The sequence below is a fragment of the Pempheris klunzingeri genome, chromosome 6 (genome assembly GCF_042242105.1).
Source record: "Pempheris klunzingeri isolate RE-2024b chromosome 6, fPemKlu1.hap1, whole genome shotgun sequence".
Lineage (NCBI taxonomy): Eukaryota > Metazoa > Chordata > Actinopteri > Acropomatiformes > Pempheridae > Pempheris > Pempheris klunzingeri.
In genome coordinates, this window is record NC_092017.1 from 7,777,638 (window position 1) to 7,795,233 (window position 17,596).

General features: G+C 43.1%; 1 protein-coding gene across 1 annotated transcript in view; it reads right to left on the reverse strand.

Moving 5' to 3' along the window:
• The window catches only part of scfd2 (sec1 family domain containing 2), an 84,841-nt gene that overhangs the window by 10,432 nt on the left and 56,813 nt on the right, over positions 1-17,596 (reverse strand). The window contains exon 6 of the mRNA XM_070832433.1: positions 3,683-3,828. Within this exon, the coding sequence (XP_070688534.1) occupies positions 3,683-3,828 (146 nt within the window). The remainder of the gene's footprint in view (positions 1-3,682; positions 3,829-17,596) is intronic.

Below are 17,596 nucleotides of genomic sequence, written 5' to 3' on the forward strand. Positions count from 1 at the left end.
GGACTGAAATAAGCTGAACTGTAACTTGGTTATAGGGCTTAATGAGGAAGAATGCTCCATGTGGACACGTTGTATGTATAAAATAATGTTTACTTGATGTTTCTTAACACAGTCAATACCTCACACAGCTTCTGTTCAAGTGCAGTTCTACTATGGTACGTAGAAAGTGTATCTAGTCACAGGTGTGTATGCTCACCTGTGTGCCGCAATCTGCGTCAGACTTGAACTGTGGAGGAAGAAGTATTCACATCTTTTACTTGAAGGTTCTTTATACGAGATTCAGAACCACTAGCAGCTGCACTAGAGCACCAGGATCTCCACCAAAACAACTACAGATGACATGAATAATGGAATAAAGTTACCCTTTTGTGAACAATGTTAAATGATGACGTAAATACACTGGGCAGCCATCTTGGAAGTGTCTTCAGCTGAACTCTTCAAACTCTCACACGCACTAATATGCACGTGGCCACGCAGATGCTCCGGCACAAAATGAGACCAAACTTTTCTACGGACGTCAGTTCTGAGTCACAGCAAAGGCCAAAATATGGCTTGCAACAGACTTGGTGAGACTTGTTTTTCAACTAGCCAACTGCAGGAGATGCCTTTTGTTCCCTGATGTCAAACTGAAGATCACTTGTGGCCTCTACTGGCCCGTTAAGCGGAGTGAGAAGTGAGCAGTCAGTCACGATAAAACAATTGATAAAATAGGTCCTTCAAAAACTGTGAATCCCAGCAACCACAAGAGCTCGTTCAGCACACAGGCATAAATGTGAATGAAAAATATTAGGCCGATCCGTCCAGTAGTTTTAGAGATTAGCCGCAGACTGCTGTGTAACCTGTAATGATGCATCATCATTTACTAGTTGATTTATAATTTGTACTAATAATCTAAATCTGCAAAGTACATGGTAACTAAGGCTATTAAATAAATGTAGTGGAATAAAAAAAGTTCAATACTTCCCTCTAAAATGTAGCAGAGTAGATGTATAAAGTTGCATAAAACAGAAATTACTCAAATAAAGTACAAGTACCTCAAAATCAATTTTAAGTTCAGTACTTGAGTAAAAATACTTGGTTACATTCACTGGATTTGGATGAATCATTTTCTTGTTGCAATGGCTTTTGAATGGTTATGTGAAATCTCCCCTTGTCTCAATGTTAGTCTTCACAATTCAAAAGATTTCACAGCTCTTGAATGCTCGTCACAATAAAACTGTCATCATTAAGTGTCGCTGAGGCGAGCGAGAAAACAAGCACTTCCCCTGTGCAGCAGGCAGCGGATAGCATGAGACTCCAGCTGTTACAGGCTCCATCACTCAGACTTCATTGATGGATTTTTTCCAGGAAATTCTACAGTGGTCAGTTCCTCACAGGAAATTTGTAATTTTCATGCGGTTCTACAACAAGTATGCGTGTGGCAGTAGAGTCATACGAGTGCTGCTGTCTGCTGCTCTGATTAGTTATGGTTGGAATAAACAGAGCATGATTGGAGCCATTGGAGAAACTGCTACCTTCTCATTTACATAACCAAATCTATTTGCAATTGTCAATATAATCCTCTGTTTAAATACACAGTGAAAGCATACTTACTGAAGCTAATAGCACAAAGTGCTCGGTGGTACACATACAAGTATGCTGGGGTGACAACCTATGATCCCACTGAGTCTACTTTCAGGCTTTCGGAACTGACATGACTTACAGTAAAAAAAAAAAAGATTAAGAGGTTCTGACCCAGGACAAAACCTCTCACTTATGTGTGAACCAAGGAGAGGAGAGCTTCAAGAAAATCTTCAGCAAGAGGAAGATATCTTGATCGACAGGTATTGGCTTCACTGGTTGAGCGGATGCGTGCTGGGAGAGGCTGATGGATTTCTGATGTTTCTTAATAAGAGCCAGTGGCTGGCAGACATCACGCTGTTCTCCTTTCACATGAAATCATTTTCATAGTTCAGCAGGAACGGGGACGGGCAGTTCTGTCCTGACACAAACACAATGCTCCTCACATGCACACAGACTGATAAAGATACTTGCACATTTTGGCAGAGACGACATCATATTTTAACAACATTCAGATTTTGCTTTTGCTTCTGAGGCTGAACGGGAAGTAGCTTTAATGTTCTCAGACTGCATTCATGATCTTAGAGCTGCACATAGTTAAAGGAACGGTTTGATACTTACGATTATTCCCTTTCCTGCTGAGAGTTACAGGAGATATTTGATATCGCTTTCATGTCTGTATGCTACACGAGATGCTTAACCTTACAAAAACCTACGTGTAACAAGGTTGAATATCCATTTTATGTGCTGGACTATTTCTTGGTCGATACCAAGCTGAGGCTCCAGGAAGTAACTGAACCTCATCTTTTAGCTCAGCTAAGTCAGCCGACTGCTGCTGCAGCTTCATGTGTAGCGTACGGACAGAGTGATTTCAATTTTCCCATCTACCTTAAATGTATTGCCCAAAATGTTGAACTTTTCCTGTAAGGATTTCTGCACATTGCTGAATACAACATGTAATATATGTGGAAAAAATATGATAAATAGCGTGAAAACGGATGAAACACATGCTGCTGAACACAAGAGCTCCATTTTGACTAGGCAAAGAAAATAACTAAAACTTCTAAAGAAAAAAAAAACAGTGCCTTGAACTTTCATTGACTAACCTTTATGCTCCTGACCTATAGATCCCTGAAAAAGCTACCCAATCTGAGTAAAGGACAGTGAAGCTGCACTGCTGCCGTTCATAAGAAAAGGTAAGAGCCCTTTATGAGGACAAAGCTTTCAGTTGCACACAGAGGCCCTTCGGAGTTACATAAGCGCCAAGAAACAGTTTATGAAGAGGCTCTCACAGTGAACTCCTTCTCTGCACTGTATGCCTGTGTGACGCAAACTGGAGAGGGACAAAGCCAGAGAGGGCATAGGCCCTGCGCTAAATCTGTGCCTGTAATACTGCGACAGCAAGAGTGCAAACTAGAATTACTGCCTTGCGGTCGTATGCCTCCGCCAAGCAGTCAAGATGCAGTTTCCATCCTTGTCTGTCCAGAGCCAAAATCAGGGTCACCTATTCAGGATCCAGCCAAACACGATACATGGTAACAATCTCTGTTCTTGAGTTATGGTGTTGAATAAAGGCCAAAGAAGTGATTTTGCAGAGCATCATGATGCCACAGTTGTTGGCCTTTCAACGTTTGGATATAAAACGTCTTCACTTCATCGTTTTATCCTATTGCGTGAAATGTTGTCATAATTAGCATACAAATTTCACAGACATTGGCCATACATGTGTTTTGTGAGGTCACAGTGACCTTGACCTTCGACAACCAACATCTAATCAGTTCATCCCTGAATCCAAGTGGATGTTTGCGGCAAATTAAAAGACGTTCCCTCAAGAGAATCCTGAGATGTTGCTCATATCGATATATAGAAGAATAGGTAAAGAAAACCTGAGAGAATCCAGTTGTGTTCAATAAACAACGTTATGTGAATATATTCTGTAAATATTATATTAGGTGTGCTGGGAAATATAGATACAACGTGTTCTTGAAGGTGGATTGCGGTCCACGTGTCTGAGTGCCTTGACTGAATTGATCAAAGAACAAATATGTTGGATTTGTTCACTAAAAGGGAACCACCTAGCAAGACAAAGTGCGCTGACAGTCCGTGTGCATGTGTCTTAGACCTGGTGAACGCCATCGCTGGCGGTGTAGACGGAGCGCAGCTGCTTCAGGTGATCTCTGCTGTGGCTCAAACCTCGGAGGGTCTCGAACATCTTGTCCACAGCAGTGTGGGCTCGCTCTGTGGTGAGCTCCTCTGGGCTGGCACAACCTAACAACACACAAATACATGCACACTCTCACTAAATGTTATACAATCATGTCATATAATCAAGAGCATGACAAAAAGCAGGAGAAAAGCATTTGTGTACACTGGATTCAGATAACATCGGAGTTCTGTCAAAAGACTCGAGAAGAAAACCAAAACATTTGCATCTGCAAAAACGGCCTGTAAGATGGAACATGTTGCTTTTCATGGTTCATTTTCTCAGCTGGGTGTGCAGTGAAACCAATTATCAAGGTGAATGCATGGCAGTGAGCGGACAACAGCTCCTTTATTTGAGCAGAAAACACTGCTGTCTAATCAAAAGCTAATGTTCCCTCCTTGCCAAAGAAGTGCGCGGGGAAGCAAAGGCTTGCTGTGAAATAAACCCAAAATGACAGAGCATGAGGTATAAGGAGATCCACAGAGAGCTTGTGACAGAAAGAGAGTGGGGAGGTCACAGGAAAAAGAGCTTAAGAATGTGAAAGTGAAGAAAGCAAAGGACGATGGAGGATGGTAGCCAAGCAGACACTTAACAGCCGTTGGCAAAGTAGGTCGACTGGCACCTGCACTTCCCCCTCGAGCTGCTCAGGAATGTGGCTGCCTTCTGTTAACAAGACGGTCAGCTGTGTTATAGAAGATATAAAAGCAAACGTGAAAACTGTATCAGCACAGCTGACTCAGAGAGGCCCGTAATGAACCACAAGAACACTGATGACTCCAACATCACTGCTGCAAATCAGCAAACCCTGTAAGATGGTGTTTTTACCACAGCGATGTAGCACACAATCATAGCACTGTAGCACACTAAAATAATCCCATATTCTCAGCCTATGACAGACTTTGATTAACTGGAACTTTAAGCTCCCATTTCCTCCCAGTCAGAAGCTGTGAACTGGATGCCAGGATAAGAAGATTAAGCTACAGGAGCCACTTCACGTCTTCCTCTTCTCGGGGCTCTGTAGGTCCACTATGTGATATAACAAGTAGATAATATCGATATGCTGGCCTACACGTTAAGTCAGTCTCATCCTCTGCGGATCTGGATGTCACAGAAATCCACCTCGTAGTTGTTGAGATATTTTAGTCTGAAATAGCTGATTTTTGAGCTCAGTTGCCTTCATCCATTTTTTTAAAACAAGAGTAAAAATGTTGCAGAATATACTAACAACCTGGGTCATCTCCATCACTCAGTAACACAGAATACTGCACTACTACTGTCTTCCTCTCAGTAAAAGGTAGCTCCAATAGCACTCTTTGATTAAACTAATTAGGCGAAAATCAAATGGTTATGCATGACTTCTTACCATCCAACTCCTGCAAACTCAATTACTTCAAGGTTATATAACAACGAATGAGCTCACATATCATCCAGCCCGACTCTGGACTGAAAGCAAAGACAGACACATATATGAGATTAATATGTTAGCATTGAAGATAATATCCAACATTCACAGGACATGTGGTAAAAATCTCCCTTTATGCACGCTAATACAACTAACTCCTGTCTCCGTGACTGCAAAGAGAAGATATAAGTTCCACGAGGCTGAAAGCTGACCTGCATAAATACTTTGCTTCATTTTATTTGGCACATTATATATGTTGAGGAATATATCACTGTCAGCGCGGTTAGATAACGTACACTGAACAGCTTGACTTTGTCAGACTTTAATCTCTGTTTTTTTTTTTTTTTCTGTTGGTTCCTTTTCCTTCCCATGTAGACGATATCAAATTTAGCACAGCGAGTCTTTGTTTTGAGTTGCTGTCTTGAGGAATGTGAGGCGTCTGGCCCGGCGGTTCGCTCTCCTGCTCTGCCCTGGCTGAGAGGTAAACTCTTAGGGGAAAAACAGCAGGGCTATTTGACGGAGCTGAGCGTGAAGACTCAGTCAGATGTGGGTCTTATCTTTCCAGACACCCGCACAGGAGAAAGGCATCCTACAAAACAAACCACGACTGATGTTTTTATCTGAGCATGCATACCCTACAGCACAAGGCAATGGTAAACTACAGCATGGAAATATGCTGTAAACTTATATACATGATCTGACGGTAACCAAATGTTTAGGTTTTGTGCAAATTCAGTGTGTTTGCACTGCAATGGGAGTGGGCTGGATAAACTACATTACACACATGAGGGCTAGGCAGGAGGAGATGTGTAAATCTGTTCGAGTGCTTGCGTGCCTGCAGTGAGAGAGCTGGTTGACTGGCTGCCAAAGCATACAGTGCAGACCCAGGGCTAGGTCTGGGGCAGGCTGTTGGATGCAGCCCCACAGCCCGCCCCGAGGCAATCTGTGGTTTAGATGTTGATCGTGGCAATGTGGATCCTGAGCACGACCAGGTGCTGATCCGGGAACATCCAACTTGGCTGTGAGGCTGAACACCTGTGTCTGCATTCATTTCACATGATGCCGCCATGCCACGCCACCCATCATAGCGGCACCACACTACATTTACAACCCCACACACACCGTCAGTCTCTCACGCAAACATGTGAGCTGATTTCCGGTTTGCTCAAATCAAAGACATAATAAATGCTCATTTAACCTGACTGCCGGACGTATCTTCTTCTCTGATGGAAATTTATGTCATTTGAAGAGCTCTGCAGTCCAAATGACATCTACGTCTGTACACATTTACTTCCTGAAACAATTCAGTTTAACAGTCAACAACTTGTTTAAAATAAGTACAAAGTAATAACACTGAATGACTCATCATTGTGCTGCTAAAAGAGAGATTAGGGAGAGAGAGAAAGTGGAGAGAGAATCTGGTTTGGCCTTGGCACAGAGACCAATAAGAGTCCAGGCAGGAAATGGTTGATTGAGGGTTTCCTTAATTAGATCTAACAGAGCCGGAGGTGAGCAATAGTGACCAAGTTAAGAAGGGTGTGAACGTAACCTGTGACGCTCAGAAAGTGGAACGTACCAGCCACAGAAGCACTGAGGAATTTAGCGCTAATGAATAGGACTGGACGGGGTTTAAGAGAAATGACAATATGAAGAACTGCACAGAGAGAAGTGAAGCAGTTAAAGATGAAGATGAAGACCTGTTGTCATTTAAAACATGTGGCAGTAACAACCTTGTGTTGTTAGGTGATATGTTAATGTTACTGTCAGGCTGACATGACGGGAGGCGGTGATTTGCCATCAAAGAAGGTCCAGCTTGCTCCTGCTCTCACTGTTGAGATTGCAGAATGCACCGATTAAAATGTATAAAGTACAGAAAAGTGTAGCAGCATTGTACTCAATGCTCATTATGGGGGCCAAATCTGCCTTAATATGAAAGTAGAAAGAAGCTTGCCTGACCCGAGAGAAGTCTTGTTCACTTGATCTAAATCACTTGAGCTAAATGCAAACGTCTTGAGCTAAACACGTGCGAAAAAGTGCTTTTAAAAGCTGACTTGAAATGTTTCGGTCTGCAATGTTCAGGGAAGATGAGGCAGATCTGAACAGGAAGAATAATTTTCGTGTCATTCCATTTTTGTTATTCTTAACAAAAATCAATGAAAAGCTCAAAACCAACAATGTATTCCTTTGTATCCCAATACTTTCCATCCGCTCTCTGAGCCTTATGCCCAGTAGTTCTACTACAGATGTAAGTCATTAAAAATAGATACTTTTATTTTCTAAAAAGCCTAAATAATGACCTAAAACAGCTGGTCACTGTAGTTTTTAGCAAATGTTACTCAAACAAAACAGGGGCAAATGGTGCATTTGGTGGGAACTATAGATTAATACACATGTGGTGTGTACTGAGGCAGCAGGACAGTCTGTGTGGAATTGACTGAAAATAAACCACCGTGCTAATGCTCACAGTGAAGAAGGAACTGTCACCCAGCGGCTCATTAAAGTGTTTTCAACAGGTTTGGGACAGTGGAGCCCTGAGTGACATAACAGGCTTTGGCTGCACAGTGAATCATAGTTTGGTCGTTTTGTAAGATTTACTGATAGAGAACGTTGCCACCCTAACCTTTTAATGCTAACATTAAAACTGAACAAAATGTTCACTCCAGTGTATAATATTACACATCAATTGAGCAAACAGAGACTGGATACACAATGTGTGCAAATAATCAGAGAAGTGTGGAAGTGAGGAGGCATTGGTGTCCATAACCACCAGCACAGTTCTCCTTACAGGAAATGTGATGGCCTCTGCAAAAGAACACAGGGAACATTATATTAGAAAAAGTCTGTTTCCTCAACAACCCTCAAAACATTGCAACAACTCACCATCTTTGCCCGACACCACAATCAAAACTAATCGCTCTGTACTCAACAGTGGAATGCAGACAACACGACTTCTTAAAAGCATCCCGGCTCATTTAGAAACCTGATCAAAAATTCTATTCTGGTCTGAGAAAAAGAGAGAGAGTACGTGACTTTCAGAGGGAGGGAGACAGAGAAAGCACTGATATTTACAAAGAGCTTATATCGGACCTGGTGATCCCGTGTGGAATGCTGGGATGGGAAGTCTCTTTGCTACTGTAGCTCAGGATGAGAGAGACGAGACAGAAGTGGTGGATGTCAGAGAAACATGTTTGTCATGCCTCTTTTCCCCTACATGATGCTATCTGTCACTATGGCAACCCTGTCATTTCTAGGTCAGGAGGAAGTCACTTCCGCGTGGAGCTTTCATAATGTCGACAAAATACAACTAAAGCACAACTGTAATGAGCAAACATGGACATACATGTAAGCTACAACGCATTGACATTTAGCTATTCTTCTTCACCATGAGAGCCAAACCAAACGTGGATGGAAACATTTAAATACAAACGTCGTGTGTTGCAATGTCAGACTTAAGCCTCAGGTGGATTTGGAGAGAAATCAACCATAGCAGGGCTCCAGACTAACTTTCTTCACTGGTTTGGGACTATTTTGTTATAGAAACTCACACACAGTGATAGTAATAGTCATAATAATAAAGGGTATCACTGTGCTGTGCTGTGACATAAACAGAGAAAAACATACTCTCTCCACAGCAGATTTTAATATGCTGGAAGTTAACAGGTGTACTGAACGGTGGAGCAACAGCTGTTGACTGCAAAGCATAAATGCATTCACATGTATATGCATCTACAGTAGATTGAAGAAAACAATGGAGACTGTACATCCTTTTTAGATTTTTTACATCCACACAAGGTATCTACAGTTCCACCTGAGACTCTGCTTGGTATTGTGGAGGAACATGTCTCTGCTCTACAGGAAAGTGGAAGATGAAATAACCCTTTTGTTCTTGTACCCATTAAAAAAAAAACACCTGGGACACGATGAGCGCGTCATACAGCAGTGATCGAGTCTGACTGAGCCGACACTTTGTGCGGAGAACACTCATAACTAACTAGCACTGAATGTTGCTTTGATTTGCACACAGCCTGTAATGTTTTGCTTTTAAGAAAAAAAGAATTGGCAGCAGTGAAAAAAAATTGCAAAAATTGAACAGCCTGTTAAACGGCTCCTTCTCAAAGACTGCTTATGACACCAGTTCAACCTGTTCCACTGGCCAAAAGGCCAATGATAGGAGCCAAAGGTGCTGGACACTCACTGCAGGCCAAAGGCAAGTGGTTGCCTTGCTGTGTCAGCGCCCTACAGGTTGGTTCCACAGTTGTCTGAATTCCAGAGATAAGCTATAATCCTCTCCAGAGTGACTTGCATGAGAGAAAACACAAGACCTGTTAATCTGGGCTGCTTCAGAGACTCGTTAGGAAGTGCAGAACAATGCTCCTCATACTGATTTACACACACGTACAAACTCCCTCTCTCTCTCACACACACACACACACACCTCAGCCCCTCTAATAGTCCCTCTAAACTCAACCCTCTTTCACTGATACAAGACTTTGCTCCACAGTGAGCACAATGTGGGGCAAAATGTGGAGGTGTGTTTTACCAGTGAATGAAATGTAAAGTGAGAGGGGCACACAAATGCACAGCAGGCCAGCATCCTAAGCTTCCCCTCCTTCAGCAGCCTGCGCATTCACGGTGGACGTGATTAATCACATACCGAGGAGGGTGCGGTCTCAGCCCTGCCACTTAGGGAGAAAACCCTTCACGGTTAGAGTGGCGTGGTAACTGTGGAGAACAGAGGGATCTGCATATAAAACACTGTCTCCTGAGTGCTTTCATGTCTGCTGGGTGGTTGTGGTAGTGGACGGGCATGTGGGTTGCACAGTGGCTCGGCAACAAGGCCGTCATATGTTGTGCTGTCTGCTGACAGGCGTGAGGAGATCAAACAGCAGGCATGTAGGACTCATCTACTGAGGGGAAAACACCTTGACGCCGCCAAAGGGAGTCTCTGCCTATGCTGCGTGGGTATAATAAATGACTAACAAGAATGAGGGTACACGTGCACATCGCTGTATGTCTTTGAGCATATTTGTGTGTACAGAAAGAGATGAAGGTGGGGACGGTGGTTTAAATCACAGGGTAATGATCTGCTCAATTAGAGACCGGCAGCTGCTAATTTCCCCATTTGACTTAAGGTCTTTTTAAAGCAGACTACGTGGTAGGCACACACACACACACACACACACACACACACACACACACACACACACACACACACACACACACACACACACACACACACACACACACACACACACACACGCCTGATTCATGTCCGCAGTATTAACAGCAGATATGAAAACTTTCATAACTGTAAAAAACCCATGTGTCCCGGTGCTAACCCAGGGTTCACCCTTTGATATTGTTCCTCATGATTTGTGTTTCACCGCACTGTCGTCTACTATTAGCTGGACTATCAGACTCGCTGAATTTCACTTTGATCCTCTGTAATTACGGTGCTGTGTGTTTGTGAGTGTGTATTTGTGTGTGAGAATGCTGGTGTGTATCATAATCACGGTGGTTACAATGGTTCAAGTGCGGTTTCCAGGTAAGTCAGTGAAATCTGGCAAGGCGCAGGGGATGCCACCGACTCCAGACAAAGACAAAATTACAGCTCTGCACGCAATGCAACATGAGTCCCCTCCTTCACATGGGATGACGAGGAGGAGCAGGAGAGAGGAGTGTGTGTGTAACAGTGTGTATTATGGGGGGATGTTAAATAAACCCCCTTTCCACATCAGCTCTATTGTGGCTGTCTGGCTCACTGCATATACAGCATGTTAGCCCTCCTGTCTCATAAATTTCCTAGTAGTTACATAACTACATCCTAGTGGAACACCAGGTGCTTATCCACACATCTACTAAGCATATTCTACAGCAGATTGATTGGATGAAGGTACACAAGTCATGCATACAAATGTTGCATTCATCTGTGTGTGTGCATATGCAAAAATGTGATGGTCTGGATGTTGTCACCATGGAGATGTTTGAGCTAGTTATGTGAGAAAAGCACAGCTCTTCTCAGAGTCCCTTTATGTGATGAAAAACAAGACTGAGTCCTCTGCAGCTGTGCGAGGTTGTGCTTAGACACAACTGGGTTTTTTGTTTACATTGCCAGAATCAAGTTGACATGTTGAGCATTTCGGTGCCGTGCCACTGATCTGACAGCCCGTTATTCTGACAGCCCCACTGGCGTTGACACCCGTCTGAATGTGCGCTCCAGATGCCCAACACAGTCCTGGGTCCACGGCTGGGCGTGTCTCCCATACACAGGAAAAACATGAGAAAAAAGTCCCAAGGGACATTTTTTGCACTATTGGGGCTTCGAAATAATGGGCTTTCAACTTTATTCTAGGCGTTTTTATTTTACTATCGAAATTCAAAATAATAATGATAAAAAAACTCCCTCCTCTCATTTTCCCCTTATGCCTGGTCCCAGTGCTCTTGTGTAGAAAAGTGAAATGATAACCAAAGCTAGTATAATTAATTCTGAAGGGGACATGAATGGCTGTACAAAATGTCATAGGAGCCATCCAATAGTCAGAACGTTTCACAAGCCAAAAATGTTGACCTGCTGGTGGCGAACCAGACCAAAGTCAAGAGGGCTAATCCTCTGGGAACCATGAATGTCCATAGAAAATATTATGACAAGGTGGTGGCCATGATGCTAGCATGGCTAAAAGGTTTAATACTAACATATTTTGTACAGTTTATGGTGAAATTAAATTAAATCCTTCACTTAGCACTGTATTTCAGAAGCAGAATGAGCCCAACTAGTTCATATTTCCATCAGCAGCGGGAGCAGTGGAAACAAGCTGTAAACACAACACCGACATACCACCTTATAAGGTTATTATGACAAATACATTAGCCAACACTTGCCTCTGGCAAACACTAAGCACCATGACATTGACGTTATTTCTCTGGTCACCTGGGGTATGTAAGTCTATGTGCACTCTGTTTTTGGACTACATTAATTAGTTGAAAACAGCTTCCTACTGAGACCAAAAACAATGCAATGAGAGCACTGAAACTGAGCTAAAACATCCAAGTTGTGGTTCGGAAAAACAAAACAATGAGCTGAAAGATGCTGTAAAGCTCCGTAGAGTTCAGGGTAACTGTAAAGTTCCACAGTTTCCACATTATACATAGTCACTTCATCCTCTGTTAAATATAAAAAATATGGGTTAGAGCAGCCATAAAGCATCGTACCATTGTTTTAGCCCATTTACTACAAATTACATATACACTCATTTTGAGCTAAACCACAGTGGCAAAAGTCCTTTAGGCACTGAAAAGTATATGTGCTCTTGTGTACTTAGGGTGTCTGAGTTCATATAGCGTGTCACAGGGTGCTTGTCTGGCCAGTCTGCAGGATTTATGTTTCTGCAAGTGAGATCGTAGTTAACATGGCAACCCTGTGCGTTCACATTGTCTGGAGAGGCTGCGCTCACTGAATAAACACCGTATAGCTCATAACATCTTAAGGTCTCTCTCTTTGTGTGTCAGTGTGCATTAAAATGTGCCAGTGTGTGTGGTACTGTTGCACATACACACATGCATGTGTGCATGAGCATTTGGGAAATTTTGTATCACCGGCAGTCGCTTTACCAGCTATGTGAAATAAAAGAGGTTTAATTATCAGTGACATTCAGGAAGATCTAGTTACATTATATGGGCCAAAGGTATTTTATCATGAAACTGGCTGGCCGTGAAAATGTTATGTAAGGACACTTTTTCATACAGCAACTCCTACATAAGTATGAAGTGACACACCAGTGAATGTGACCTTGTTTGCCGACAGTTAAACTTAACTTCAGAGGTATTTTTAAGAATATGTTGGACAGCCAACACTTTTCACTATTTTAAAACTGTATAATCAGTGTACACCAGTCAGTTCTTAAACTACAACATCACAGCCACAAAGCCACAATGTTTTGAGCTTGTCAGAGAAAGCTGAGAGGGAAAAAAAACCTTTGTCAATATGATCTTTCCTCTTGTCAAATAATATAATGGATTATTGTATTCATACATGCTGTTTTATCAAGAAAACATAAAAGAAGAAAATCTCATTCAGGAAAACCACATCTCTCTCTAGTAGGTCAGGCAGTGAACCCAGCTGAACCTGCAGAGTGTTGCTCCCCAATCATACCTGCATGTGTGTGAAAGAATGTCATTAGCACTGTGATGACTGAGTGTGTGTGTGTGTGTGTGTGTGTGTGTGTGTGTGTGTGTGTGTGTGTGTGTGTGTGTGTGCCAAGCCAGGACACAGAGAGTGTTTTTTAATTTGGCAAGATATGCTGTGGTTGTGTGTGCACGCATGATTAAGTGGCGTGCACACTCGGACACGAGTGCCAATGTGTGTGTCTGTGTGTGTCCTAACCAGTATGAGACAGTTTTCATCACTCCTCAATTCAAGATCATTCCTGAGGCCGGGGCGTCAGCGGCTGCAGACATCAGGCCATTCCACGGATACACTCAGACAATCATGCTGAGTTGACCAGCTCCGTCTGCTATTCAGTGCTTTTGGCAAGCTCAAGTAGACACAGCACAGTGGGGTTATTCTGCCCCCTGAAGGACAACAGTGACAACTACCGCAGCATGCTTAAATGTAAGAAATAGCAACTTATTTTGCAGTCAGAAATCAGCTGAATGAATAGTGTGCAGTATGGCTGCAGCTCCTTCTGCAGGCTAAACGGTATAAAACTTTATGACAGTGTATCTGCTATAGGCAAACCTTTATTAGGGTAGACGTTACTCCTATGAGACCAGTAAACATGTTTTCCACTGACAGAGAGCCCTCTGTTGGTCAAAGGCAGTCCAGCACATAGCAGAGCTTCTGTCTAATCAGCCGTGTTCAGCTAACCACAATGGACTGTTTAATATGTGTGTCGAGCTGCTGCAGCTCAGGTTGAAGAGCCATTAATCCTAAAGTTAATGGTTCTCTCCACAGTGCCTTCTCTCTATGTATCGGCCTGTCCTTGAGCAAGAGCCCAAAAGTGCTGAAGGAAAAGAACTTACTTTTCTTTCAGCAGCTTTAGACAAAAGCATGCGTCAGATCTACGTGTACAGTGAATAAATAACCAAATACAAAAACCAGCACAAAAAACCCCAACTCTGACAGCTTGGACGTGCTCTGCTATTCAGCTGCTGAAAGCTATCAGCTCGTGTTTGATTGACAAGGCCAGATTTCTCTTAAATTTAACACAATTTACATTATGCAATCATTAAAAGAGGAAAGCTGCTGTGACACCTGTGTTGATGACATAACGCTGTGTCTGTCTTTGCCTGAGAACACGGTGAAAAAAGGATTTCTGGTTTTCTTTCAGACGTCATTCTTGAGGTCATGTAGTCGTTAATTACAACCTTGCCAGTAACGAATGTTTCATATGTATCAGCGTGTATATAAGATCAATATCAATATGGTGGCAACCTGTTGAATGTCTCAACAGTTTCTGAACCAACGTGGCTTCAATAGCACAATGTTTTGGGGGTCAAAAAGCCTAAAGAAACGGGAGGTCAGAAACAAGGTTAAATATGAGTAAACAAGGACTTCCTCCCTGAGGGTAAAATCTGCACCTGGACTTCTCATTATTGCGCTCTGAGCCTGCTCAGCAGCAAAGAGCACATGTGGCCCAGAGGAAACAAGCTCATAGCACTGCTAGTCTCCAACACTGCATCTAACACACACAGACAAACACACACACACAAAGACAAGGGAGTTCTGGGAAAAAGTGCCGGCCAATAAGGGTTCAATAAACCACCTCCCCTGTTTTCATGTGTAATCATGGCCTTCAGTACGAGCTGGTTGTACGGTGTTTTCCTGATTCTGTTTCACAGGGCTCTCACAACCAGTGTAATGCAACGTTGGCTCCGTCTATCCACTGGGAGGGACCAGGATTTATTTATGACTCACTGACACACTGATCCGCTTCAATTTCACAGCTCAAACAGCTTGTTTGCTTCCCCTCTGCTCCGACTCTGTCACATTCATCTTCTACTATCAGCGGCAATACAAACGGCCTGTCTTTTTCTGCGCCAGTATGTGCTTTCGTTTCACGTCTGAAGTTCATATCGCGCTTTTATGTGCAGGGCTGATGTATGTATCAGGTTAAAATAACCCACGCTATCACCATTGTAAAGCCAAAAGACAAATGTTTGGCCTATAACATGCAAAAAAAGCAAATGGGCTAGCACTCTTTCTTCATGTGCTTCTCATCCATTGCTGTCTCTCTGAGGTCTTCACCTGGGGCCCAGCGAGGCCCCGTGGAGCTCTGGCATACTCTGTGGGGAGCATTAAGACATTAATCAAAGGTGGAGCAGAAGGAGGAGGGCAGGAGGAGGAGAGGGTGGCAGGGGTGTCCTCCTATCCCACCATGCTTTCTCTAATTCTTCCCTCCTTTTTTAGGATTTTAAATCTCACATAGTCTGAGGACTCATCACCCTCAGAGGCCCTCCCTCATCACCACACAGCTCCACATGAGTAATGGACGGCCCAGACGCATATGCAAACACACACAAAAACAGAATGCGGAAGAAACTTGGACATAAAACCTAATATATCCAAATGAAGGTACAAAAACATCCAGCAAAACAGAGAAAGTAGTGAGCTGCCTATGAATAAGAGAGTCACTGATGCAGGAGAGGTCCAAAGGGGGGCCAGCTCTTATTTTGACAGTCCCCCTGTCCTGGAGAAAATGGCCTCTGTTCTGTTTGTTTTCCAAGGAGAAACATCTGAACATCTGTGGTGTTCCTCGGAGCAACACGCTGGGCTAGAGTTACAAGCTGCACCGGTGCACAAGAACGCATAAACACATGTGCACAGTCAGACGTTAAGATGCAAACACACGCATACACATAAGCAACATGCACACATGTAAGCAAAATGTTAATCTGAGGATGATGCACGCCGTCTCTGCTGTATGATATCAATTCTAGAATTGTGAAGTAACGCAAGACTCATGTTTTATGATCAGATGATGTGGAAATACCACAGAACTTCAAAAGGCAGCTCAAGGAATGTCGCCTACACGGGACTGTTGGGGCGCCCACTGTGAACGTGTGTGTATGGCAGATATAAGCTGGTCCAAAGTCTACAGCAATAGCTTCATTGTCTTCTGGCTGTGGTTGGAGTTTGTGTTGTATTACTACGTACTGAACCAAGAAATCCAAGGCTCAAAAACAACTCTTAAGCAAATATTGTGTAAGCGTTAACATATTTCATTTGGCCAGAACATCTGGCCTTTGTCACAGGTCTCTTTTTTCAATAACAAAATGTGGGCTTTAGGCCCTTTTTGATAAGGGCAAATGTGTTCTCAGAGAAATACTTTGATCACAGAGAGATCTCAGTTCATCAGCAGTCTGCTCAGTTTCACACAATCTCAGCTGATGCAGTTGTAAACATGGTCACTAGGGGACACTGTTACACTGCTCACTGAAGCCACACACACACACACACACACACACACACACACACACACACACACACACACACACACACACACACACACACACACACACACACACACACACACACACACACACACACACACACACACACACGGCCCCTGCTCCCAAACACACTGCTGCCACGACTGAGCTGTTTTCTCTGGTTCTCCTGAGGGAGACCAGCATCTTTTATCGGGTCCAACTTCTCCAGCTCAGATAATACAGCGAGGTTGTGGCCCAGATGTGAGGCACCAACTCTAAACCTGCTAAAAAGAAAAAAAAAAAAAACGTTCCCTCCTCTAAATGTCCATTTTTAACTTCTACTACTTCTCCATTGCTGTCTTTTGAGCCCAATCACAAAGTGAATGAACCACAAAAACAGAAGTTTAAACATTGCGTGGAGCTGAGTAAGAATATAGGAATATATATGGTTTAAACACACACACACACACACACACACAGTATGCATGTAACTGCAAGATAAGTTGAAATAGAGAAAAGTAAAGACAGTGAAATGCAGAGTGTAGGGACACTGCCCCAAAATGTGCACAATGATGGCTTTAACCTCCTGACTCTTGTCTTTTATTATACCAGACTTTCAAAACCACCATTTGAGGGTCAACTTTTGGGTGTGACATGTAGGACTGTCAAAGTACAGCATTTTTCAAACCACATCTGGGACGAGCTGTGCTTTACATGGAAATTGCGACCTGTAAAGTGGCAATGAAGGCTGAAAATTGAGGCTAGACCTGCTTTGCAATAGCATACCCAGCACTAATAGACAGCCATCCTGGGCACAGGTTGACATCTGAGGGAGACACTGAAGTATAACAGCTGGACCCAGCTCTCTAAAATAAAAACTAGGAAAAGGAATTCTTTGAAACATAATATGAGGATCAAAGTCAAATGCTACGCTTTCTGTCGTGTTTAAGCCAAATACAGCTGCAAGTCAACAAGTCTCCACTGGTCATCAAATGAGTGTTAAA